Source organism: Parasteatoda tepidariorum, chromosome 9 (assembly GCF_982258835.1).
Source record: "Parasteatoda tepidariorum strain Cologne lab strain chromosome 9, Ptep-v5.0, whole genome shotgun sequence".
NCBI lineage: Eukaryota > Metazoa > Arthropoda > Arachnida > Araneae > Theridiidae > Parasteatoda > Parasteatoda tepidariorum.
Window position 1 is genome coordinate 23,353,842 of NC_141763.1, and position 26,648 is coordinate 23,380,489.

The following is a 26,648-nucleotide window of genomic DNA, read 5'->3' on the forward strand; positions in this document are numbered from 1 at the left end:
GACTCTTGATTCTTTTTCTCGCATTCGGCTCGTTTTTAACCGAGGATCGTTCATTCGATTCTCGACTCTTTTTGTCTCATTCAACTCATTTTCAACCAATCAGAGATTTGCATTCATACGTAAGTTCATAACCCAATAAGCGCAACGGTTTCATTTTCTATGGCTCTCGCTCCTTGGCATAGAATAAACGATAACATAAAACTCTGCTTTACTTCATATTTACTGAAATTTATAATTCGAAAATTAACCAACTGAATGAAAAATTCGCTCTTTAATATTAAAGGACTGAAAAGTAATATCTGAGCTTTACAGCATTAATATCTTTTTTATTTGAAAGGAAGAACCGAAACTGGAGAAGACAGCTTTTCAGTTGTTGTTGCCATTTTTAAATTGTTGTTTATCAATAGAATTTATTAATTTCGTAGATGAAAAGAAAAAAAGAGAGTGCATACAGTACGTATTGCATTAATAGCTTTTTCAATGGGGCACGGGCGCGTGACGTCACGATCTTTGTTTACAATCAATTGGGTGGCGAGCACTCTAATGTAAGTCTATGGAAATTTGATGTCATTTTGTAATAAAGTAGCAAATTTTATATTTTCCTTAAATTTTTGAAGTATAAAAGGTCGATTTTCGTGTAGAATAGAGTTCTAATAAACTGTATAGTAAGTTTTGGCTAAATTGTGACAGTCTTTAAAGGAAAAAAATTCAAATATTTATGGGTGGTGAGTGAGTTCTGTTTCATTTTGCAGATGTTGTTTATTATGATACGTACTATATATTACAACTCCAATTCAAAATATTAGAATAACCAAAAAAGGCATTGTATTACCTTATAAAATGCGTGATATCTTTAAAAATAAACAACGGTGTCGAACGCAAAAATTATTAACCGTCCACAATTAGTTGACGTATGATATTATTGTTCACACGCGCCTAAAGAAGTATTAGAGATTTTATAAAAAAATATTGAAATTTTTCAAAATATTAAAATATTTCCAGAGGCGATTCAAAATATTAGAATATCTGTAAAATTGTGTGATTGGTCAACGTTAATCATAAAATTTGCATAAGTTGCGCCACTGTAGAGCTAGTACGCGTATAAAGGCTCGTTTGAAAATCAGATTTAGTTAGTTGGGAGTTAAAATGGGTCGAACAAAAGACATACCGGACACTACCAAGACAGCGATTGTGACTCTACGCAATGAGGGAATTAGTCAACAAATGATTGCCAAAAAAGTGAATTGCTCTCAAGGAACTGTAAGTAAAATTTTAAAAGATTATTCTACAAATCAAAGTTTTAAAAATAATCGCTCAAATAGTGGTCGTAAACGAATAACCACACTGAGACAAGACAGAATGCTGAAACGTGTCGTCACTAAAAATCGCTTCAAGAGCTTGAGATTCATAAGTAGAAAGTGGAGAGAACAAGGAGTGGATGCCTCAACATCTACCACACTACGACGACTCCATGAACTTGATTTTCAATCACGTGTGCCCAAGAAAAAGCCGCTACTTACACGCAAGCAAAAACGAGCCAGAGTGAGGTGGTGTAAAGACAGATTGCAATGGGGTATTCAGGTCTGGAATAACGTACTTTTTAGCGATGAATCGATGTTTTGCGTTTCCCACGGTCATCAGGGTGTCCGTGTTTGGCGTTGCAAGCAAGAAGCTTTTACCACAGATTGCTTGAAACGCTCAGTGAAGTTTAGCACTTCTGTAATGATTTGGGGGTGTATGGGTGCTGAGGGCTTAGGAAAGCTGTGCATTTTGAAAGGAAGGGTAAATTCTAAAGTATACAAGGAGGTACTTGAACATTTCATGATTCCGTCATCGGAAGATCTATTTGAGGATGACTTTATCTTCCAACAAGACTCTGCATCTTGCCACACGTCAAACGCCACCACTACTTGGCTTACTAACAACAAAGTCAAATTACTTCCTTGGCCGGCCAATTAACCCGATTTGAACCCCATCGAGAATATATGGGGTTTAATGAAGAAACGCCTTCAGGATTTAGCTCCAAAGGACAAAAATGAACTCATAGAAAGCGTGAAATCCATTTGGGCAACTATCAGCAAAGATGACTGCTAAAAAGTAGTGCATCGTATGCAAAATCGTTTGCGTGACGTTATTAAAGCTAAGGGAGATGCCACTAAGTATTAACTATTCATGCAGATTTCATTTAAATGAATTATGCTATTTTTGTTCATGTTATTCTAATTTTTTGAACCACTGTGAAAATTATTCTAATTTTTTGAATTTTTAGAAAAAATTCATTGTAAAATCTTTTGCAATATCATAATAAATTATTTATGTTATGTTCATCTACAAAACATGTAGAATGTGATAACACACTTCAAAATTCTCAGGTATTCATTTTTACCAAAATAAATGCATATCTCAAACTACTATGTGCTTTATTTATCATTATTCTAATATTTTGAATTGGAGTTGTATTGTTGATGTTTTTTGTTTAGATCTTAGTAAATTAGATTAACTGTGATGTCTGCTTCATAAATAAGTCAGAATAATTGTCAATTTTTTTTTTAAATATGATGAAATAGCTTTGTTTTATGATTATTATCTTCTGGGTGGCAGAATTGAAACTTTAATATCTTGCTGACATTTTTAGGAATACACGTTATTATTTTATTCTTATATCTACTAAAAGTAGAATTAATTTATTTTTATGTATGTCCCAATAATAATAATATATTTTAGTAAGGTTTTGATTATTGTGTAAAAAAATTCGTACGTTCTGTGGGTGAGTGCTATCTCCTTAAAAATAGTGTTTGTTTTGAATCAAATTAGGAATGGTTGTTGTTTTTTACGTAAGATTTTAATTAAGTATAATGCCTGTATTATAGATCGGTTCAAATAATGATAAAGATAATGTTTCAGTGCGTTTAAATTGCTTTGTTTTTGTTAAATTGCTTCTGGGTGGCAGAGCTTTGAATGAATGGATTTTTCTGATATTTTTGCTACTATACATTATTATTTAATTCTTTTGTTTATTAACAGTAGAATTTATTTATTTTTTGAAATGTCTTAAATCTATTAAAATAATTTAGTTAGGTTTTGATAATTGTTTAAAAAAGTCTTTTGTTCTGCGGGTGAGAGTGTGCTCTCTCCTTAGAGATGTTTGTTTTGATTCATATAAGAAACAGTTCTGGTTTTTTGCATTAGATATTAATTAAGCATAATGCCTGTGTAAAAAATAAGGCAAAATAGGGATAAAAAATTTGCTGCAGTGTTTAAATTGCTTTGTTTTGGTACATAAACTTCCGGGTGGCAGCTTTGAGTGAATGGATTTTTTTGATATTTTTAATAACACACATTATTATTTAATTCTTTTGTTTTTTAACTGTAGACTTAGTTATTTTCTTTAAATGTACTAAGCTTCTTAAAATGTTTTAATCAGCTTTTGATAAAATTTGTGAAAGAAGTCTTGTATTGTGTGGTTGAGCTTCTGGGTGGCAGAGCTTCGAATATAAGGATTTAGATGTTATTTTCACAAATACTCATTATTTTGTTTATTAAGAGTAGAATTAATTTATTCTAAACATATATACCAAATATTTTCAAATGTTTTAATTAGATTTTGTTAATATTTGTGAAAGTAGTCTTTTATTATGTGGTTGAGCACGCTCTCTCTAACGATAATATGTTATGATTCATATTAAAAATAGTTTTTGATTTTTTACTCAAGATATTAATTAAGTAGATAAAATATAATGCTTGTTTCATAAACAGAGCAAAATAATAAACAAAATTTTTTTAATGTACATTAAAATTGATTTGTTTTTATTAATGAACTTCTGGGTGGCAGAGCTTCCAATAAGGATTTTGCTGATATTTTCACAAATACACATTATTATTTAATTATTTTGTCTATTAAGAGTAGAATTAATTTATTCTATGTATCAAATTTTTTCAAATGTTTTAGTTAGATTTTGATGATATTTATAAAAAAAAAATTCTTATTTTTAGGTTAGTAGGCTCTCCCCTTAAAGATAATGTTTGTTATGATTCATATAAGAAATAGTTGTTCATTTTTTACTTCAGACATTATTTAGTATATTACGTATAATGCCTGTTTTATAATTCTCCCTCACACTTGTTTCCTTTCAATTTAGGATGCAACTTTGTATGGAGAAAACAATTCAAAAGAAATTGTGAAGAAGCAGATGGAATTATTTAAAGCAAGACATGATGAAATGAAAAATATTATTCAATTGGATCTTCAAAGGATGCAGAATGGCTCAGTGGGGCTTTAGTGAGGAAACTTGTTTCTTATTTAATATCAAGTATCTTTCCGCCTATTGCCCCTTCTAAGCCGCATCAATCCTTAAGGACACTCTTGAAGACTTCTTTCAAAATTAAGTCTGACTTTAAGGTACTCCACAACACGGTGATAGCATAGTATGAAGGTGCGTATGTTTGTATTGATTTGTTTTCTTTAAATTTTCTTAAAATTTACTAGTCATTATGCATGTTTGTCCTAAACTGTCTATTAAACAACATTGAATTTAGTGTAGGATTTGTATGCTTTCCAGCCAGTATAATGCATCAATTGTAAATAAAGAGGAAAAAAACAAAAATGTAAAGAAATTTATTTAAAGATTAAAGGTTTATTGTAAAATAATTTCTATTCCTGCTTTCGGAATTTAAGCTATATAATATTTTATAACCCAATTATGTTGAAATGATAATTTTTCTTCGGAAATTATTATTTAAATAATTAGTTGAATATCCATGAAGTACATAAAGTAGAGGTTTGAGAAAGATATATAATAAATATCCTGCGTAAATGCTTTATTTTTTTCTTCTTCTTGTTTTTAAATAATGTGTTAGGTTATTTTTTTCTTTTTTTAATTCATTGCCACTTATCTTATTTCAAAGCATATAATTTCAGGTAAAAACTTATCTCAGCTTTGACATAAGCATGTGAAAATCTAATATTTCTTGCAGTTTTTCTTATAGTTTGTATTGGGTGATAAATATTTCGTTAAAAACTATAATTTATGAATCCGCTACTCTATCTCAGGACCATGAGGTTTAGCAGCAAGTTCATTAGCCAACATTATATTCAAATGTTTTACATATACGAGGTGACTGTTTAAAAACTACATGTAAGAGGCACGCCTCGTGCATGTGCAAATCACATGCTAAATGCATACCTGTTATTTGCTCTTCTAAGAATATAGTGTCTGTTTTACTTACAAACTTCAGCTCCCCATTTGTAGAGCACCCTGTTGATATCAGTGAAATAATGTAAAACTTATTGTAATAGTAATTAACTCTTCTTACCTATATAGCTAACTCTATCAGAGATGACTTATATATTATTTGCTAGAATTGAACCTGTATCAATCAAGATGATTTCTAATGCAACTGACCTGGGCATTAAATGAAATAAATAAAAGTACATCGATTATCGCTAAATGTCAAGTTTACCACTATGTTTTGCAAATTTATTCAATTTCTTTTATTCTTGCTACTTTATACATCAACGAAATTGTTAAATGAAAAGGTTCACACATTAAAGTGTTAGCATAGTTTATAACACTACTGAGGTAGCATGCATAATCATACAGGGGTAAAAGCATTATAAAATACCATTTTGATAAAATATTTGGAAAAGCAACACTGATTCCCTTTTTAAATATCAATTTTTTTTTTTTCAATTAGAAAACATCAAAATTATTGTATTAAAATATGTCATGATAAAGCTATCTATATTTAATAATAATTACTCCAATTAAATAATAGCTTCTCTCTCTTTCTTTCTTTAAAAAAAAAAAAAATAGTTTCATTGAAATAGATAAACAATGAAAATATAAACAAATTTAATCAAATCGCCGCTTAAAGACTTTCTAAGAATAGAAAATTTAAAAAAAGAAATTTCTATGTACACAGCTTAATAGTCATCATAGTGAATATTTATCGGTGATGTCTTATTCAAACACCTTTGAATAGCTCATTGCTGTCAGGCTAACAATCGACTTCCATTTTAATTTTGCCATTACATAAAGCAAAATATATTTAGTTTAATTCATATGTCTATTAAGTATGTTAATTCCAAGTGTATTTTTCTGAGTTTTAACAGTTTTGAATTGAAAACATAAGAGAGTTTTAGTTATATTCTTCTTAAATAATTCAAATGCTGTTTAGTTTTATTTACTAAGAAATATCCTTCGTGTTTCAAGAAAAGTTTAATCAAATTTTTTTATTTTGCTTAATGAGAAGGAGAAAGAATAACAAATTTTAAATAACTTATAATGCAAATGATTGATCACACAAAAAAATAAATAAATAAAATAAAAGATTTCTCCCTTTGCTTTTTAGTATCACTTGGAAACAATAATCTTACAAATGGTATTACAATGGATAATGTGATGATCATCCATGTCAAACTGACCATGGAGTTAGAACACATGCCAGAAGTAATAGATCTTTTAGCCATAGAAATATGTTAGAAGTGTACACGGCGAGGAGGTAGATCACTCCTCAGTATTATATTTGCGATAAAATTTGCTAAATAAATACATGTGATTCAATAACTTTTAGTATTAAATGTCGAGGAGGTAGATCACTCCTCAGTATTATATTTGCGATAAAATTTGCTAAATAAATACATGTGATTCAATAACTTTTAGTATTAAATGTCGAGGAGGTAGATCACTCCTCAGTATTATATTTGCGATAAAATTTGCTAAATAAATACATGTGATTCAATAACTTTCAGTATTAAATGTCGAGGAGGTAGATCACTCCTCAGTATTATATTTGTGATAAAATTTGCTAAATAAATACATGTGATTCAATAACTTTTAGTATTAAATGTGTGACAGAACATTGCATATACTTTCTATAATTTATGTATTTGATTTACATTTTAATGTGAATAAAAACTTATTCTCATACAATTAGCCATTATTTAACTAAGAAAAGCTTTAAACACTAATGTAAATACTCTTAAATAGGATCAGAATAAGATTTTTTTTAATTTAAAATTTTCTTTTGTGAGACACTCATGCACAAAAAATATTTTTGTATAAGCTCTGCTTTAATGATTTAAAAAACATAAACAAAATACAAGTAATGATATTAATTTTAATATATGTACATCATTTTGATGCATGCATAGTAAGTATGTTAGAGTAGCAACAACAATATAAATAACATGTAAGAAGTAAACAACATTAAAAATATGGTGATTCTACTGGAACCTACAATTTACTAAATAAAAATGGAATAAATGAATCATAAATCTATCCATCCCAATTCAAAGTTCAGAAGACAAGTTTTCTAAAAAAAATAAAAGTCAGAAGTTCCATTCAGAATAAAAATACTATTAAGAAAAGTAACATGAATTAATAAGATTGATTGACTAGGATGTACTCAAAACTGTGTTTAATATATATATCAGCTTTAAAATAAATAAAAACATACACACATAAATAAAACACTAAATATTAAATAATATTATTCATTTTAATGCAGATATTTTATACATTTATATCTCATCAAGTTGTGTCATAACATTACACATCACACGAAATATGTAAACAGAGTGATCAACTATAAATCCTCAAATTGCAGCATTTAAAAGGAAATTTTCAATTAAAACGGCATCACAATTTAAAGTTTAGTACACTATCCTTTGAAAAATGTATGTAATATTCTAAATAAATTCAGAATATAAGTTAAAAACACTTTATTTTCAAACTTCGCTATGTTAAGTCTATGACAACCTCGCCACCCAGGCACCCGCAATTGATTGTTTGTTTACAATCAATGCCCGTGCCCCATTCCCTTCATCCTTCAAGTGAGTTCATTTTATTAATCCCCTCCGGAAACCGGTTGTGCGCTAACGTTGACATCGGGGTCATTCTCATTGGATGCGATTTTTCCGCTTGCGAAAACTCTCACACATACGAGTACCTTATTGGCTAGTTGTTCGCATGTAAATATTTTCAACCAATCAGATTGTCATTCGCATGATACTCGAGTGAGAATGGACCTGTGTCTATTCGACTGAGATAGGATTTTATCAAGCTCCAATTGTATAAACGAAATGCTGTATCAAATGCATATGCGGATGTTTAATAAGTATAAGTACTAACTCTGAATAAGCTTATAAAGTGTAGAGTACAAAATATTGTCAAAAAAAAAAAAAAAAGGAAAAAGAATCGATTCTTTTTCAAAAACGAACTTGATGAATCGATTCACAAAAAAGAGTTGATTGAAATATCGATTCGTTCGTTTTTCGCACATCACTAATTGTAATTTAAATTTGATTTTACCACAACTGGGGAAAACTATCCTCGAATGGATTAGGAGTTGGCAGGTACTTAATACTACAATGACTATTTGGCCTCAGGAGCCCAGCTAAACCGAACAGAATCTATAATGAGATTGAAGGTAACGCCTACTTTCTGCTAAAAGCATATGTTAGTACAGGATGAGCCAGTCAAACCTGCATTTTTGAAATGACTGTAAAAAATAAACGGATGGATATTTCTAAATTTTATTGTTACTATCTTAATCTACAGTAAAAAGCATTTAAGAAACAACATTCACTGTTAAAAAATAAAGCCAGTAAGATGGTGTCTTTCCAGATCGAGACATTCTTGTAGGCGATTTTTGAAACTGCCCATCACATCACGGAGCATACGCTGAGGAGTTCTCTCGATCACCAATTGCTTCCAAGTTTTTCACCCACAATTTGATTGAATTAACAGACGGCACTGGTCTATTTCGATTAATTTGAAAATTGGTTCGGAAACAAAGCTGAGCGGCTGCACAACTACCATTTTGGTAAAACGCTTTCACAGCGAACGAACGTTGTTGTTTAGAACACTGCTCCTACTTCGCACCTTCTACGCTTCGTCAGTTGCGCAGAAGGCTCTAATAATGAAATGTGAACCTTCATGTGTTTTCGAACCATTCAGTTTAAGTAAGCTTTTAGAAAATATTATAAAATTTCAAATAGTTAAGTACTGGTAGATGTAAAAATACAATTTTCAGTAATGTTTCTTAAAGAAAAGAAAAAAAAAACCCATCATGCATTAGGTTTTATGACTGACAATGCAAGGAAAACACAGTAAATTGCTTTGATGGCGTAGAATTCACTCTGATTGCCAGAACTTTAATGAAGTTACGATATTTCATTGTATCCTTTTAGTTGTAAGTGCCTAAATAAAGGTAAATTTTCAAAATACTCTATATTTTCACATGATTTTAACTTTCTGTATATATTATTATTTGAAAATTAAATTTTATTGCTAATTATTTGAAAATTAAATTTTATTGCTAATTATTTTAAAAATTTTATTGCTAATTATTTCAAAATTAAATTTTATTGCTACTATAATAACGTTACAATAATGCGTTATTTGTAAAAATTTAAGTATCACTGAAACTTTAGGGTTTCATTTATTTTTATATCTGATATTAAAATAATTCTTTTGTTACTTCAATATATATTCCAAGAATTAAGTAAAGTCAAATATTAGTCATTGAAATTTATTAATAACTAATAACTTATTATTACATTGAATATTACGTGTAATTAAGCTAATTAATCCAATTAATTAATTCTATGTTTTTGTCGTATGCTTGTTAAGATAAAGGGGAGCGATTAATCTTGTTTTCCAGTGGCTCCATCTATGGCCAAGATTTCAACTTCTGCCACACTCATACGTCACGCCCGTATATAGGCCGGACCCATTCATGCATCCATTCATTCATCCACAGATCGTAATTTTGATCTGAATCAGAAAACGATCAATCTCCAATTCAGTAACCCCAGAGGTGTTGATTTGAGAGGCATTGATTATTTCTATAAACCCTATTTATACCCATTAATTAAAAAGTTAATTATATCAATTTAATTATACTTATCATATCAAGACATAACATATCAAGTTAATTATACAATTTAATAATACAAAAATAGTATACTCTTCAATGATTAATCGAAATATATTGTATAAAATATAGATTAAATTAATGTCGATTTTATTGCTTTTTGCCTTTAGCAGAAGAAACAGTGACAGAGATGTAACAGTTTTGCCCCCTCTTCCTAACCCAATTACGCCTTCATTGCCTCAATCACACGCTTTTTCAATGTCTTCTATCTACAGTGACATATCTCCAATTTTTAATTTTTTAAATACATTTTATTTTTTAAAAATCAAATTTTAATTTTTTTCTAACAAAACTGATCTTTCTCTAGCTTGTGATCTATCAAGTTTATCGAACGGTAAAATTTCTGCGAGATTTTCTTTAGTGAGATTCAAATATTTTCCGAGGTTCTCTAAACATAGCCCCGCACACCTATAGGTATGGATGACTTGGGATATTATTTGTGGTTGACTTCAAAGCTTGTAAAGTTCGAAGTGGTATCTTATTCTCTAACATCGTTCCCCTGCACTGAATCAAAGATAGTCCTAGTTATACTAACCATGTTTTCTTTAAAATAAAATGTTCAGAAATTAATGTTTTTGAATAAATAAATTTTCTTTCTTTATATAAGGTAAAAACATTTTGATGCAAAAAATTTTAATTTCGGTAAACATTATTTACAATTCATTGCCATATATTTACAAGAAAACAATGTTAATGACAAAATATACTTTTGAGATGAAGATGAGCAACAAAATGGTATTGTTTTTACATAAGTCATGTTTTGCCAGGTAGTAATTGTATTAACAAATGAGTAGTTCATTTCATTGTATTTAAATTTCATTTCGTATAAGATTTGGTAATTCGCGTTTAACTGGTTAAGAAATCAATGATGGGTAACGTGTAATCAAAAATAATTTGTAATTCAACTTTTCGACTATTCCTAGTGCACTTTAGCATCCAAATAGAGTCTCGGTGCTGCCATCTAGTGTGGCAGAAACTAGACGTCCAAGTTAACATGGCCAACTGTATCTCACCCATTGTGGTGGTCCTGAAAGAGTGGATACCACTTCTGAAGAACGCACTAGGTCTGCACATCGGGAAGACTGATTGCGCAGCTCATAGGAAATAATAACTTTTTGACTATAGTAGTATTTTGAACTGCATTATAGTTTGTCACCGTGCTCGACCTACTAAGTATGTCACCTTGTAAATTTTCACGAGCATTTTCGTTATTAATAGGAAGGAGGGGACAGGGACTAAATTTCTTGTCTAAGTTATAGTCTGTTTTTTTTTGCCTTACTGATGTTTATTATCAAAATTGAATGAGCATTATTGACGTCAATAATATTTCTTTGATATTTTATGCTCTCTTAAGCGAACTGAGTAACATTTTCCTATTAATTTTACCTTTTAATACATAACTTATTATTGTATTCACGTATTCCAATAATTTTGTCTCTTAGTACAAAATTTTTATTTATATTTCAATTATCGTCGATTTTAATTTGTTTAGTTTTGTAAAATCACGATTTAAAAGTATAACTATAAAGAAAATAAAACGTTGTTTCAGCTAAACTTAGGAATAATAATTTGGTGATGTAGTTTGCTTTTGCTACCACGATAACGTTGATAATTCAGATATAACCTGGCATAACAAATAAAAATATAAGCACAAAAAAAAAGAAAAAAATCGCATCGATTAAAGCAAAAGAAGTTAACCCTCCCTGACCTCCTTAATTACCGAGAAAAGGGGTCTCCTTGCGTTAAATAAACACATAGAAATTAATAATATAACCGAAAAAGAAAATACTGAAATTTCCCCCCCAGTACTGGTGAGATTGGGAAGCTATTGGGTGGTAACAACGGACCCTAACCATTTCGGAATAAAAAAACCTGCAGTTGACCCTTACCTTCATATCAGGTGAAGAAAGAAAATAAGTGCGGGGTTATTATTAGATGCTTCAAGTACTGCAGTCTCGTACATAAGAACTTGAAAAGTAAAACCACAGAAGCGTGCACATGTGAAGGAAGGCCACTTGCGATTCAAGTGTAAACAAAAGAGTACTTCCAATAATTTCAAGTTTACAAACGAAAGGTAATATATAAAATTGAAGACCAATAATTCATCCACGAGCAACCATTGTGCATCTAAAGTAGAATTTAAACCCAAATCCAGAAGAGGACAGCCAATAACAGGATCAGTATAAAGTTCCAATTAATGACTCAAACCCCTTTTGGTACAATTTCAATCTTCTCATGGGAAATGCTGGAAATATTGCGCTGTTTATTTTAATTATATGTAAAATGTATTGACTTATTTTTTGTTGTTTATTAAGTATAGTTAAAAATCCTCCCGGGTGGGGAACAAGTTTGGCGGTTTTCTGCCTGGTGTCGGCTCCGACTCGTCTGTCTTTTTTTTTTATAGCTGGTTTGACACTGCCACTTTGTGAATTACAGCTAAAAAAGAAGGCTTGTGCAACCTCGGCATCACAAGTGGACTCAGAATCAGACGGCGAGACCACCTGCCTAGCAATGAAAACGGTCTTTGCACCTGAAGCTGAAACTCCAGTTCTAGTGCCGATAAAGCAAAAGAACTCTCGCACTTGAAATTGCCTCAAGAGAAAGTCTACTGCCCACCGGATTAAAGAGTGTATCCAAAATTTGGAGAAAAGTCTCTTCGAAATTGCACTGATTCCTTCAAAAATCTTCTGCTTCGGAGTAGGTGTGGCTCGGGATATAAGCTCCGCCCTTTTCTCTCATTATAAGCAGTAATGGAGAAGAGAGTTCGACTCACCTTCAAAAACTCCTTTAGTAATATAATGTTATAATTAAAACTTAATATTCATTTTACTACCATGAGGAAAATCATTCTCAGAAATGTCAAAAGCTGGCAGATATGTTGTTATCAACACCGTCAATCGCTGAGTGCTCATCATTTACTCTTTAGTACCTTTTTACTTTTCTTTTATATCTGATATATTACCTCGATTATCAGGTCCTATAGTAGGCTATTGTATGCTTGTAAGGGCTTCGAGCAGAAAGTAGGCGTTACTTTCTATTGTACCTAAGCTGAAAGAACGTTCTGGAGTCTTGAGAACAGTTCTCGGATTTCATTTATTGTGCTTAAAGACATTCGAAATCTTTGAGCATAGAAAATGGTCCTAAAATTTGACAGATGGTCTCAAATATCATTGAAATTCTCTAAAAACATATATATTTTTAAATATATATATGCAGTTAATATAAAAAAATAAATCAGGAAATGTGTGTGCCTTTTTTTTCTAAATAATTTCGTCTTACAGAGAAAACAAACAAAACGCCACATAGCACCATTCTGAAACAAACAGATGACGACACCATACTTGCCTTAAAATGAATTCAGCAGAAAATAAATGAGTTTTAATAATCATGTACTTATTGCATTTACATGTTCTCCGAAGCAAAATATTATATGATGGTTCAAAACTACTTACTAATGAAATCAAGTTTACGCGTACCGCACTTCGGGAAACGTTGGCGTAGAGAGAAAGGATCAATTCCACTTCCTCAAGTCCCTTCCACGTTCAATCAGTTGCGCAGAAGGCTCTGATAAATTAGGCGTTGATAAATTTAATCATAGAGAAACTTTTAGAAAACATTATAAAATTTCAAATAGTTAAATACTGGTAGATGTAAAAATAAATTTTTTAGAGATGATTTTTAAAAAGATAGAAAAAAAAAAGCATTTTGCATTCGGTTTTATGAATAACAATGCAAGGAAAACACAGTAAATTGCTTTAATAGCGTAGAATTCACTCTGATTGCCAGAACTTTAATAGAGTTACTATATTTCATTGTATCCTTTTTGTTGTAAGTGCCTAAATAAAGGTAAATTTTCAAAATACTCTATATTTTCATATGATTTTAACCTTCCGAATATTATTTATTTGAAAATTAAATTTCATTACTATAGTTAAGTTACAATAATGCGCTCTTTGTAAAAGTTTTAGCATCGCTAAAATTCTAGGGCTTCATTTAATGTTATATCTGATATTAAAAAAAATTCTTTTGTTATTGTAATACATTCCAAGAATCAAATAAAGTCAAATTTTAGGCATTGAAATTTATTAATAACTAATAACTTATTATTACATTGAATATTACGTGTAATTATGCTAATTAATCCCATTAATTAATTCTAAAATTTCTATTTATACCCGTTAATTGAATTATATAAACTTAATTATAATTGTATCGATTAAACGCTAGTTATATCGATTAATTGAAACAAAAATTCTATACTCTTCAATGATTAATCGAAATATATTGTATAAAATATAGATTAAATTAATATCGATATTATCGCTTTTTGCCTGTCACTGCTACTTGTCACTGTTATTTATGAATCACAGTAGCTGAAGTAACAGTGATAGACATGTAGTAGTTTTGCCCACCTCTTCCTTACTCAATTACGGCTTCTCTGCCTCAATCACACGGTTTTTCCAAAGTCTTCTATCTACAGTAACATATCTCCAATTTTTAATATTTTAAATTAATTTTATTTTTTAAAAATCAAATTTGATTTTTTTTCTAACACAGTTGATCTTCCTCTAGCTTGTGAACTATCAAGTTTATCGAACGATAAAATTTTAGTGGGATTTTCTTTCGTGAGATTCAAACATTTTCCAAAATTCTCCAAACATAGCCCACCCACCTGTTGCTATGGATGACTTTGGATATTATTTGTGGTTGAATTTAAAGCTTGCGCAGTTCAAAGTGGTACCTTATTATCTAACATCGTTAACCCCTGCACTGAATCAAAGATAGTCATAGTTATTGTTCCCGTCAAGTAACAATTTTCTTCTTACGTATAAGTAACGACGCGCATGCGCACTGCCAAAAACAAAAAAAGAACTGAATATTAATATTCATTCGATGTTTAGAATTTCATGTAGCGGTTGAGCTTTAAAAATGTAATCTCTTTCTTTCTTTTCTCTTATTAAATACTTAAAATATTCTTAGATTGGACTGTTGAATTAGAATTGCGTTGATTTCCTCTTGGTCGAATTTTTAGAGTTGCTTTGATTACTTCCTGATAGAATTTCTAAAATCAGATTTTATAGATGAACCACCGTTAGCATATTTGGTGCATACGCCGCGAAACAACATTCTTGTTGTTATAGATTGTTTCGATTTCGGATTGATCAGGAAGTGTAAAGAAAAGAAAGGTAGGAAGATTTGATAATTTGATCTATATGAAGATTTAGATAATTTGATGCTTCAAATTTAAAGCAGTTGTTAGTTGTTTTGTTGAAAGTTGTTTTGTTTTGATTGTTTGATGCAGTATTTGTTTACATATTTACTAAATATTGAAGCATCATACAAATTATAAATTTGATTATTAGTGTTGATAAGAATTTTTAAAATATGGAAGAATTAACTAAGCAGAGAAAAATTAGAGGCGTTTTGCGTTCTAGCATAACAAAATATATTAACAAATTAGAACAAGAATTTGATGAAATAAATACTGATACTGAACTAGAACAACATTTAGATTTTTTGACTAGTAGATTAAAACAAATAAATGATTTAGATAATACTATACAATCTCTAATTGTAGATGAAAATGATTTTGATGCAGAAATTGAATCTGCAATGGAATATGGTCAGAAAATTGTTTTATGGAATTCGAAACTTTCTTCTAAGATAAAATCATTTCTTCGTAATGCAACTGCTAATAATTATGATAGGGTAAATTTAATTCAGGCACAAGAACATTCCAACAATACTATAGCCACAGAAGTTTTGAATCGGAAAATAAATAATAATGTTAAACTTCCTAAATTATCGATAGAAAAATATTATGGAGATCCGTGTGTTTGGATAGAATTCTGGAATCAATTTCAAAGTACAATTGATAAAAATGAAACATTATCTGTAATAGACAAATTCTCGTATTTAAAATCACTTTTAGGAGGTGCTGCAGCTAATGTTGTTAATGGGTTTTCGCTTTCTGAGGAAAATTATGGAAAAGCTGTTAAACTATTAAAAGAAAGATTCGGTAGAGATGAATTAGTTATAAATGCTCATATGAACAAATTGTTAAATCTCTATCCTGTTAAAGATGCTAATAATGTTTTAGGATTAAGAAAATTATATGACACTTGTGAAGTACAAATTCGAAGTTTGGACTCTTTAAAAGTAACTTCCGGAATGTATGGACATTTATTGTACCCCATTTTGATTAAATTAATTCCTGAAGAATTAGCTTTAAGCTTTAACCGTAGAAAATTAGATAAAGCAAATCTAAGTGATTTTGATGTAATGGAACTGATAAATTTTCTAAAAATTGAAATAGAATGTAGGGAATCTGTTTCATTCCAAAACTCGAGGGTAGATAGAAAGAAAAACTTCATTAATCATAATACTGTCGCAAAACAACAATTTGGCAATTCGCGTGAGTCACCTCGAAATCAAAATCGCCCTTTCAATTCAAATGTAAACAAAACAGTAGAATATTTAGCTCCTGTCACAGAAAGTAATTGTATCTTTTGTAAAGAAACTCATAGTTCGGAACACTGCAACAATGTAAGTATTGATGAAAAAAAGGATTTGTTAAGAAAACAAGCTCGTTGCTTTTTGTGCCTTCAAAAGAATCATAGAATTAGAGACTGTAAGAAAAGGACATTTTGCGATATATGTAATCATAAACACAACAGAACAATTTGCTATCAATTTGGTAAAGCTGAGGATAAAAACGAAACTAAAATTGTTACTGCTATTTCGCAATGCCATGAAGTTTATAAAACTGATTCGTTGATTAAATCCACTATTGGAATTTATTTGCAAACATGTACCGCTATGATTAAATCATCATTAAATGAAGAAATTTCACCTGTTAGAATATTATTAGATAATGGATCCATGCGAACATTCGTTTTAGAAGAAGTTTCAAAAAGATTAAAACTACCCATTGTAAGATCGGAAACTTTATTTGTTTATGCCTTCGGAGCTGATGGAGCTCAAGAGAAAATTTATGATGTTGTTAAAATAAGATTAGCTAATAGGGATCAACCTTCGTTAAATATTGAACTTGAAGCTCTAGTCACCGATCAAATATCTGCTACTAATTTACCTGCACCTGATACCAACATTCAAAAAGCATATAAGCAGTTGAGAGGCTTACAGTTAGCTGATTCCTATGACTCTAAAGAAAATAAGATAGAAATTTTAGTTGGAGCTGATTTTTATTTTGACGTTGTCAGTGGTAGAATTAGAAGATTGAACGATAAACTGGTAGCTTCAGAAACCATTTTTGGCTGGTGTCTTCAGGGTCAAGGAAGCATTCATAAAGATCTATGTAGCTTCAAAATTATCGTCGAAGAAAAATCCATCTCCGATCAACTAAGAGAATTTTGGGAGCTGGAAAACTTAGGGATTAATGTGGACTCAGAAACTAAAGATAATGTTGAAAAGGAGATAATGAAGAATTTTGAAGAAGGAATTTCATATGCAAATAATCGCTACAAAGTGAAGTTGCCCTGGAAACCTGAATTAAAGAATATGTTACATAATAATAAGGTAGTCGCCAGTAGAAGATTTCAGTCTTTGAAAAAATCTTTCATCAACGATCCAGTCTATTTTTTTGAATACAACAAAGTTTTAGAAGATTATCAAAAAGAGCACATTATAGAGCCTGTTACAAAGGAAAATGAAACTTTGAATGAAGAGAATTGCTTCTACTTGCCTCACAGAGCTGTGGTCAGAAATGACAAGAGTACAAGTAGATTACGAGTCGTCTTTGATGCATCATCGCATTCTGCTGGACAGATTTCACTAAACCAATGCTTGTATACTGGACTTAATTTATTACCTGATCTTTTTCTTCTTTTGATTAGATTTAGACTTCATCCTGTAGCTGTGACTGCTGACATCAAGCAAGCTTTCCTGCAGATTGAAATTGATGAAGAAGACCGAGACTACACCAGATTTCTTTGGAACAAAAGCCCAGACGATTTCAGTCCTGATGAGACCTACCGGATGACAAGAGTTCTGTTTGGTGTGACATCTTCTCCTTTTCTACTTAATGCCACCATAAAACATCACTTGAAGAGGTATGTACAGAAATTTCCTCATACTGTTCAACTGTTAAATAAATCGTTGTATGTTGATGATTGCCTCATAGGCGAAGATGAGGTAGAAAGTGCTCTGACTATTTGTTTAGAGAGTTTTGAAATTTTAAAGATGCTAGCATGTGTTTGAGAAAATGGAAAACAAATTCACCAGAACTGCTTCACAAGTTGAAAGAACATAAATTAGAAGTAGATGACATAACTGATTCTTTTGATCAAACTTTAATACCTTCAAAGGTCCTGGGAGTTGCATGGAATCCCAAGGAAGACTATTTTTACTTTGATACTCGAAATGTTGAATTATTCCTTAAGAAAAATAAGGGGACTAAAAGATATATTTTACAAATTGCAGGTCGCATATTTGATCCTATTGGATACATTGGGCCATTTACTATTCGTATCAAATGCCTGATACAAGAAATATGGTGTTTAGGCTTAGATTGGGATGAGGTTGTACCAAATAAAACCATTGAGGCATTTAATAAATGGTGTGATGATTTAAAGAAATTGAGTAACATTCGATTACCGCGTTACTATTTCTCACATGCATTACCTAAAGATATAGACAATATCCAGTTACACCTATTTTCAGATGCTTCCATCAAAGCTTATGGAACGGTTGCCTATCTAAGAGTAAAGCTAAACGATGGAAACATCATTACTAGTTTTGTTGCCTCTAAAGGACGAGTTGCACCGTTAAAGATGCTCTCTTTACCTAGATTAGAACTTATGGGAGCACTTTTATCTGCTAGACTGAGTGAAAAAATCATAGAAGGTTTGGAATTTCCAGTTGAGCGAATTTTTTGGACTGATTCGTCTATTACGTACTTTTGGATAAGAGGTTCACCAGATAGGTTTAAAATTTTCATAAAGAACAGAATTCAGGAAATTCACAAACACAGTAATCCTTCAGAATGGTTTCACTGTCCTGGAACGGATAATCCAGCTGATTTAATATCACGTGGACTTACAGTTTCAGAATTAGAAAACAGCGACTTTTGGTGGCAGGGTCCACTGTGGCTGAAAGAAGATGAATCGTCGTGGCCAAAATCTTTAGAAACACACAAAGAACTTATTGCAAATCCAGAGACACTAGAAATTCGGCAAGTTTTAACTTTAAACACAAACGTCGCAGAGAGAAACGAAAACATCAACAATTTCCTTAATCGATACTCCTCTTTCACTAGGTTGGTTAGAATTACAGCTTATTGCTTAAGATTTCTTAAAAACTGTAAAGATACAAATAGAAAAAGGGATAATTTAAGTACATTCGAGCTACAAAATGCTACACAGGTGTTAGTAAAATGTGTGCAATCTATAGAGTTTAACTCTGAGATTAAATGCCTAAAAAACAAACAGCCAATTCCTCAAAATAGCAAAATCATATCATTGAATGTGTTTATGGACGACAATGGACTTATGAGAGTTGGTGGTCGCTTGAAATTCTCCGAGTTAACAGAATCACAAAAATATCAAATGCTTTTACCGAAATCTCATCACCTTACACAATTAATCATCGAACACTTTCATAACAAATCATTACACTCGGGAGTTCAGACAACACTTTATTTGATTAGACAATTTTACTGGATACCTTCTGGACAAGATAGAGTTCGAAGATTCATACATAAATGCTTGACTTGTTTCAAGACTAAGACACAAACTATTAATCAAAAGATGGGTAACTTGCCCAAAGATCGGATCGTACCATCACGACCCTTTGATAAAGTTGGTTTAGACTTTGCTGGTCCCATATTAACAAAACCTAATTTGAAGAGATCTAAGGTTGTAATTAAATCTTACATCGCTATATTTATTTGCTTCAGTACTAAGGCTACTCATTTCGAGGTTGTCTCAGACTTGACAACAGATGCTTTTTTAGCTTGTTTGAGAAGATTCATTTCGAGACGTTCAAAACCGTCGATTATTTGGAGTGATAACGCATCTAACTTCAAAGGTGCAAGAAATGTTTTGAACTCAATGCTTGAACTTTGCCAGTCAAACTCTGTGAAGAACTTTAGTGCTGAAGAGGGAATTCAGTGGCATTTCACACCGCCTGCGTCTCCTAACTTTGGTGGTCTGTGGGAAGCTAATATTAAATCCATGAAGAGAATACTCTTGAAAGTCACAAAATCTAACTTACTAAATTTTGAAGAACTGACTACGCTCGTAGTGCAGATCGAAAGTATTCTCAACTCACGCCCACTTTCGCCCATGTCATCAGACCCTAACGATCTGCAGCCGCTGACACCAGGACACTTTCTAGTTGGAGCTCCGATTATGTCATTTCCTGAACATCATACTGCTCTAGATTCTTTTTCTCTTTCTTCTAGGTGGAGCCTGATTCAACGTCTGAAAGACAACGTTTGGAATAGATGGAGCCATGAATACCTGAGTCAACTACAAACACGTTCGAAATGGACTTGTCAACAAGAAAATCTGAAAGTTGATCAACTAGTCCTTCTTAAAGATCCTAGTAAGACAGCAATGCAGTGGAATCTGGCTAGAATTGTGAAAACTTATCCTGGAGAAGACAATCTTGTCAGAGTGGTTGACGTCAAAACAGCTAGAGGAACTTTTCACCGAGCCATCTCTAACATACTTCCACTACCGGATGATGTTGGACTAACATCCAACGGGGGGCGGGATGTTCCCGTCAAGTAACAATTTTCTTCTTACGTATAAGTAACGACGCGCATGCGCACTGCCAAAAACAAAAAAAGAACTGAATATTAATATTCATTCGATGTTTAGAATTTCATGTAGCGGTTGAGCTTTAAAAATGTAATCTCTTTCTTTCTTTTCTCTTATTAAATACTTAAAATATTCTTAGATTGGACTGTTGAATTAGAATTGCGTTGATTTCCTCTTGGTCGAATTTTTAGAGTTGCTTTGATTACTTCCTGATAGAATTTCTAAAATCAGATTTTATAGATGAACCACCGTTAGCACAGTTATACTAACCATGCTTTCTTTAAAATAAAATGTTCAGAAACTAATGTTTTTGAATAAATAAATTCTGTTGTTTAATATTAGGTAAATACATTTTGATACAAAAACTTTTAATTTCAGTACACATTATTTATAATTCATTATTGCCAAAAATTTACAAGAAAACAGTGTTAATGACAAAAAATATTTTTGCGCTGAAGTTGAGCATTAAAATTGTATTATTTTTTACATATGTTATGGTTTGCCAGGTAGTAAATACATTAATAAATGATTAGTATATTTCATTGCATTTAAATTTGATTTCGTATAGAATTCATTAATTCGCGCTTAACTGGTTACGAAATCAATGATGGGTAACATGTAATCAAAAATAATTCGTATTTCAACATTTTGACCTCTATTTGTTTGTCACAGGGGTAAAAGCGAGAGGGAAAAGAGGAAAGGCTGGTAGTAAAACCATTTCAGTTATAGCTAGTTTTGCGGAGGAGTTTACTTATTTTTTTTTTTTTTAATTTTTCAACAATATCTACTTTATCTTGGAAAAGAAGCAGTTTTATATAAATGCTAGAATTATAAAAGAAATCTTGATAGTTACAGATATTTCATTTTTTTCGAAAAAAATGCTGGAATGAAATGTTTTACGTACCAAGTTTTTCTCTTTTCCGTCTTGCTATATAAGGGCTTTCTCCCATGGTTTCTCATCGTGTTTGACGTAGTTAGTATGCATACCTGCCAACTTTCACTCTTTCCGAGAATGGATTTTCACAGTGGTTGTAATACAATTAACGAAAAACAATCTGACTCAAATATATATTTATTTTTTGATCCCATTGAAATTCGCTTGCGCAAGAATTATTATACTTTTATATATTTCTTTTAATTATTTATATGGAGTGGTGGTCAGACTCATCTATAATTATCATTATTATAGTTAATTGGAATAACCTGAGTATTGCTACCACTTTAAATATGAAAATAAAATCTTCCGGAAAATCCGGAAGAGTTGGCAGTTATGAGTATGTCGTAATAAATGAAAAAAAGCGAGATAGTTTAATTTTTTTTTTTTAAAATTGTGGGCATTTGCATGGGATTCCACTTTAGAATCATGAAAAATATGTATAAACATATGTATGTTGCAGAGCATGTATACATAAGTAAAAGTAATCGGCCAACTTGAAATAGGCAAAAGTTTTCGACTGAAATTAAGCATGCATAGCAGTTAAATTGGGTAGTAAATCAATTACCGAAAATCAACCTTACTCAAAAAAAAAAAAAATTTATATTTTGCCTAGGTTAAAAATTGCTTTCGAAAAGATTACTTTGCTTTTATATATTTGTTGTAATTATTTAAACGTAGTGGTGATCAAACTCATTTATAATTATTATTATAATTTAAAAATTTTAATGACATGAATGAGTTTCGGTACCACTTTAATTATTTTAAATACAAAATTAAAATCTTCTGGAAAAACCGGAAGAGTTGCAGAGATGCCAACTTGCTCCGGACAGCAAATATATATTTTAAAGTGGTAGTTTATCAATTGTGATTCTTGATTTAATAAATTCAAATTAGTATATTGTTATCCACCACTATTTCTAAATAATTCGTTGGTTTATATAATTCACCACTTTTTAGAACCGGTGTCATGCTGTATATTGTAAAATGCAAGCAAAAATCGTCAAATAATTGCAAAATTTGCTATGTAGTTGTTTACCGTTTATTTAATTATTTTTGCGTGTCCGGAGCAGTTGGCAGATATGGTGAAGGGAGGGTCTGTGTTATTTCATATCTACTACCTTCCTCGCTCTCTGCTTAGTTAGTAAAGAAAGTAAACTAGAAGAGGACAAGATAGTTAATTAAATATTTTTATATGCAGAACATCTGATTTATCACAGAGATGCAGTTCTTAGACTTAGACTAATTTCTGACACGGAGTACCTGTCCGCTAAGCGGACACTCCACTCCTTCAACTGAGATAGTGCCCGTGGGCGCCTGTGGTACTGTCTTTAGCAGAAAATGTTTTTTTATATTATAAAATTTTATTTAATATCTATAGCGGTAATTTTAAAACTTTCAATCTTTTAATAAATTTTTATCTCTAAATGTGCCATTTAGCTTATAATTATAGAAAAAATATTTTCAATGTCTTCTACATTGTATGTAAGAGACAAAAAAAAAGGAAGCTTTCTATGAAATAGAATTCTGAAGAAGTTGTACATTTAAAATTCGATTTCTCAGCAACTGTTCGATCGAATTCGCTCAAATAATTTATTTTCTCATTTAAAATTATATTCTTAAAAATTTCAAAAATTCTGTAACTTAATGTTTTTCGATTTTTATTAAATAATAAAAGAAAAAGCAATATATACTTATTTAAAGTTATTTTTTGCATGGAATTATTTCTGGATAAACGAATTTTATAGCTTTGTGCAGAAATTTTTCGATTTGTTTAAAAGGATTTCGCAATATTGCGAAATATGCGAAAGTAAAATTAACATTAGGGGGTCCAAACTTTGATCCCCTTTCTTGTCCAAACTATAGGGACCATGTTTACCAGATCCTGACCAAACTATTGGGACCATGTTTCCCAGATTACTAATATATTTTGGTGTTCTGAAATCTGAATTTCACAATTTAAAAAATATCATCTGCCCTAATTAATTAGCATATTTGAAGTCACCCCTCCAGAACCATTATGACAGAAATACCAACTGCTCCAGTTTTGCGAAAATATTTTAAAAAACGTTAGAGAACTGCAAACTGAAACCTGCAGATTTGTCGGTTTGTTTTGCCGATTTCTTAAAAGGCCTAGTAAACTTAGACTTGTTCTGTTTACTGAGTACCAGCCTTGTTGGACTCTAACTGATTCATAGGATCTGACAAGACTGAAAGCGATAAAATAAGTGAAGACCAAAAATTATTTAAGGAAGTCCATTTTTTAAATTTTTTTTTTAGCACCGTGAACTTTAACACTTGAGAATGGAAGAGAGGCAAATTCCAAAAAGAGAGCTGTCTCTAGTTAAGAGAACATTTGTAAAACGAACCTCGTTAAAAGAACTGCAACGACTGAGCATGTTCTACTAATTAAACCCAAAGATGAACGGATTACATCGTATAAAACTAAAAATGAGATTGTCCAGAATGTCAATGTCAAGAATATAAGCTCCTCCCCTTATTTTTCATTATACAAAAAGATACGTACTCAAGTAGTGGTGGTGAAGCAATACCTTTTAGGCGAAGTGAGTTTAACACAACTTCAAAAACTCCTTTAGTAATATAATACTATGTATGTTCTTATAATTATAACTCAATGTTCATTTTACCACCATGATTAAAATCATTCTCAGAAATATCAAAATTTGGCAGATATAACTTCATCAACACTGTCAATCGCTGAGTGTTCATTCTTTACTCTAGTAGCTTTTTACTTTTCTTTTTTATCTGATATATTTACTCGATTATCAGGTCCTATAGTAGGCTATTGTATGCTTCCGGGAAAAGTTAAATGTCCTTATTCCCTATATTAGTCCCTGGTATGCTTGTAAGGGCTTCGAGCAGAAAGTAGGCGTTACTTCTTATTGTACCTAAAATGACTGAACGTTCTGGAATCTTCATTTATTGTGCTTAAAAACTTTCACTACTTTAGAGACCAGAAAGTGGTCCTAAATTTTGACAGGTGGCCTCAAATTTCCTCGAACTTCTCCAAAAACTAAAACATGTAATTTTTTATGTATGCAGAAAATAAATAAATTTCAATAATCATGTACTTATTCCATTTACATGTGTTCCACAGCAGAACATTATATGATGTTTCAAAACTGCTTAGTAATGAAATCAAGTAAGATGAAGATGGTTGTGCACCTATTAATAATTATTTAGTTTATTAATTAATATATATTAAATTAATATTCTCCTTAAATGTATGAGTGTCCTCCAAATTACAAAATTTTTCGAGAGCGCTCCTATGATTTGTCCTCAAATAATGGTTAATAAATCTGCACTCAAATCATACATAATTTCGTGTAAGGCATTGTCTAAAACCGTGAATTAATAACTGCTTCGTATGAGATTGCATAATGATAATAGAGAGCTTTGCGTTACGTTTTGGTTTCCCGCTAATACCAACGCAAACGCTAATTAAACTTCACAGCGCATGCACGAACATTACAGTAAAAAAATAACGTATGCCTTTAAATACAGCTTTTGCATAGCGTTTATCAAAACTTTAACCTTAACGCTATTTCTCAAACGCAACACACTTTTATGAATGTGTTGATTTGATTGCGTGTGTGCAATTTTTTTAGTGTTTTTGACACCTTTTTTGTTTATTTTATTTTATTTTTTTTCTTCTTCATTTTCATTGTTTTTTTAATTTTCATTATACTTTATAGAATATAAGTAATTTGTTGGAATCGGCACTTTACAATTATATAAAAGGAGGGTTAATAGAGAGGAAGTGTTTTTACTGAAAGTACTACCGCTTCCGCAAGAAATGTACTTTAGATCGACGAAATAGGGCAGAGTGGATTTTATTTGATATCGAAGAATATTTTTTAAAATTTTACTATTTCTACAGTTATAACAGGAGTTCATTTTTTTAAATATTCTACTAGTAGGACTGGTGAATAATATTAGAATAAAATAATAAGAAACGTAGGCTTTCATAAAATAATGCTTATTAACATGTTGTGTATGACTTTATGTTTAAAAAGTCTTTATGTTTAACATTAATAGTTAAAATATCCTTTTATTCACTGCTAAAGCGGATTAGTCTTGGAATAGAACTTGATAATAGGAAGTAATTGAAATTGAAAAAGATAGCTGTATGCTGAAAAACAAAGTATTTAGAAATGGTATACTAGTTCGATTAAGAAGGGGAAAAATAGCCTTATTATTGCTATCGCCACTAATGCTTCATTAGTTTTAGTAATAGGTTCTAATCTAAAAAAAAAAAAAACTATTTACTGGAGAGCAGATTTAAGGGATAAATGGTGCAAATTAGTTTAGGAAAAACGTATAAAATCGCTATCTTATTATTGTACTACTTCTGAAGCATTATAAAAACTGGTAACAGATACGAGATCAAAAAATTAGTTAATTCGTTTTTTAAATTGTAGATCAATTAAAAAAAAGTTTTTTTTTAATTGTTAATTTACTCAAATTTGAATAAAGGAGCGAGATGAAAAATTTTGTAGAATTTTTCACAATCAAAATTTTTTTAATTATTTTGTTAGAACTTTTTACAAAGATCCCAGGGTACTATGCTATCAATTACCAACAGATTACTTATCAAGCAATCCTTATTGAGATCAATACTAAATAATTATCCAAAATCCGGGGTTCGCTAGTTCGAAAGCTTCGCCCCATTTTGTAAGGACTCTTTCACCAGCTATAATTCAATACTATATCTTCCAGCTAATAAATTGCGAATTCAACAGTACTATAATTTTACTCGTGTCGAGTTACTACACTGCACATCGGAAGTTATTAATGCAGCACTTAAATTAAATGCAGAATTAATTTGGGACAAAATTTTCGATACTAATGTGGCTGAATCAGTTGGGACGTAAGGAGTATTACTTTTGAGTAACCCTTTCTTGTCCTCCTGTATCTATGCATGGCAAGATAAGAGAAGACAAGAAATATTTAAAAGTAGGAGTTTTGAT

The 26,648-nt window shown here is 30.9% G+C and overlaps 1 protein-coding gene and 1 long non-coding RNA gene across 2 annotated transcripts; both read left to right on the forward strand.

Moving 5' to 3' along the window:
• Positions 1 to 522: 522 nt before the first annotated feature.
• On the forward strand, positions 523 to 8,108 carry LOC122269694 (uncharacterized). The gene is made up of 3 exons (XR_015429063.1): positions 523 to 725; positions 4,140 to 4,433; positions 6,352 to 8,108. It is a non-coding gene; the product is annotated as an uncharacterized LOC122269694 (long non-coding RNA).
• Positions 8,109 to 12,689: 4,581 nt separating this feature from the next.
• Positions 12,690 to 20,693, forward strand: LOC147803393 (uncharacterized). The gene is made up of 3 exons (XM_087151285.1): positions 12,690 to 12,729; positions 15,518 to 18,124; positions 18,184 to 20,693. Exons 1-3 carry the CDS (start codon positions 12,690 to 12,692, stop codon positions 20,691 to 20,693), a joined length of 5,157 nt encoding a protein of 1,718 aa, XP_087007411.1.
• Positions 20,694 to 26,648: the final 5,955 nt, after the last annotated feature.

Bases quoted from the DNA above. Each gene is read 5' to 3' on its own strand.
- LOC147803393 (XM_087151285.1), top strand. From the start codon at position 12,690: ATGGAGAAGAGAGTTCGACTCACCTTCAAAAACTCCTTTA. The intron at 12,730-15,517 runs GTAATATAATGT...CTCTAATTGTAG, and splicing joins CACCTTCAAAAACTCCTTTA to ATGAAAATGATTTTGATGCA. The intron at 18,125-18,183 runs GTTTTGAAATTT...CAAATTCACCAG, and splicing joins TCTGACTATTTGTTTAGAGA to AACTGCTTCACAAGTTGAAA.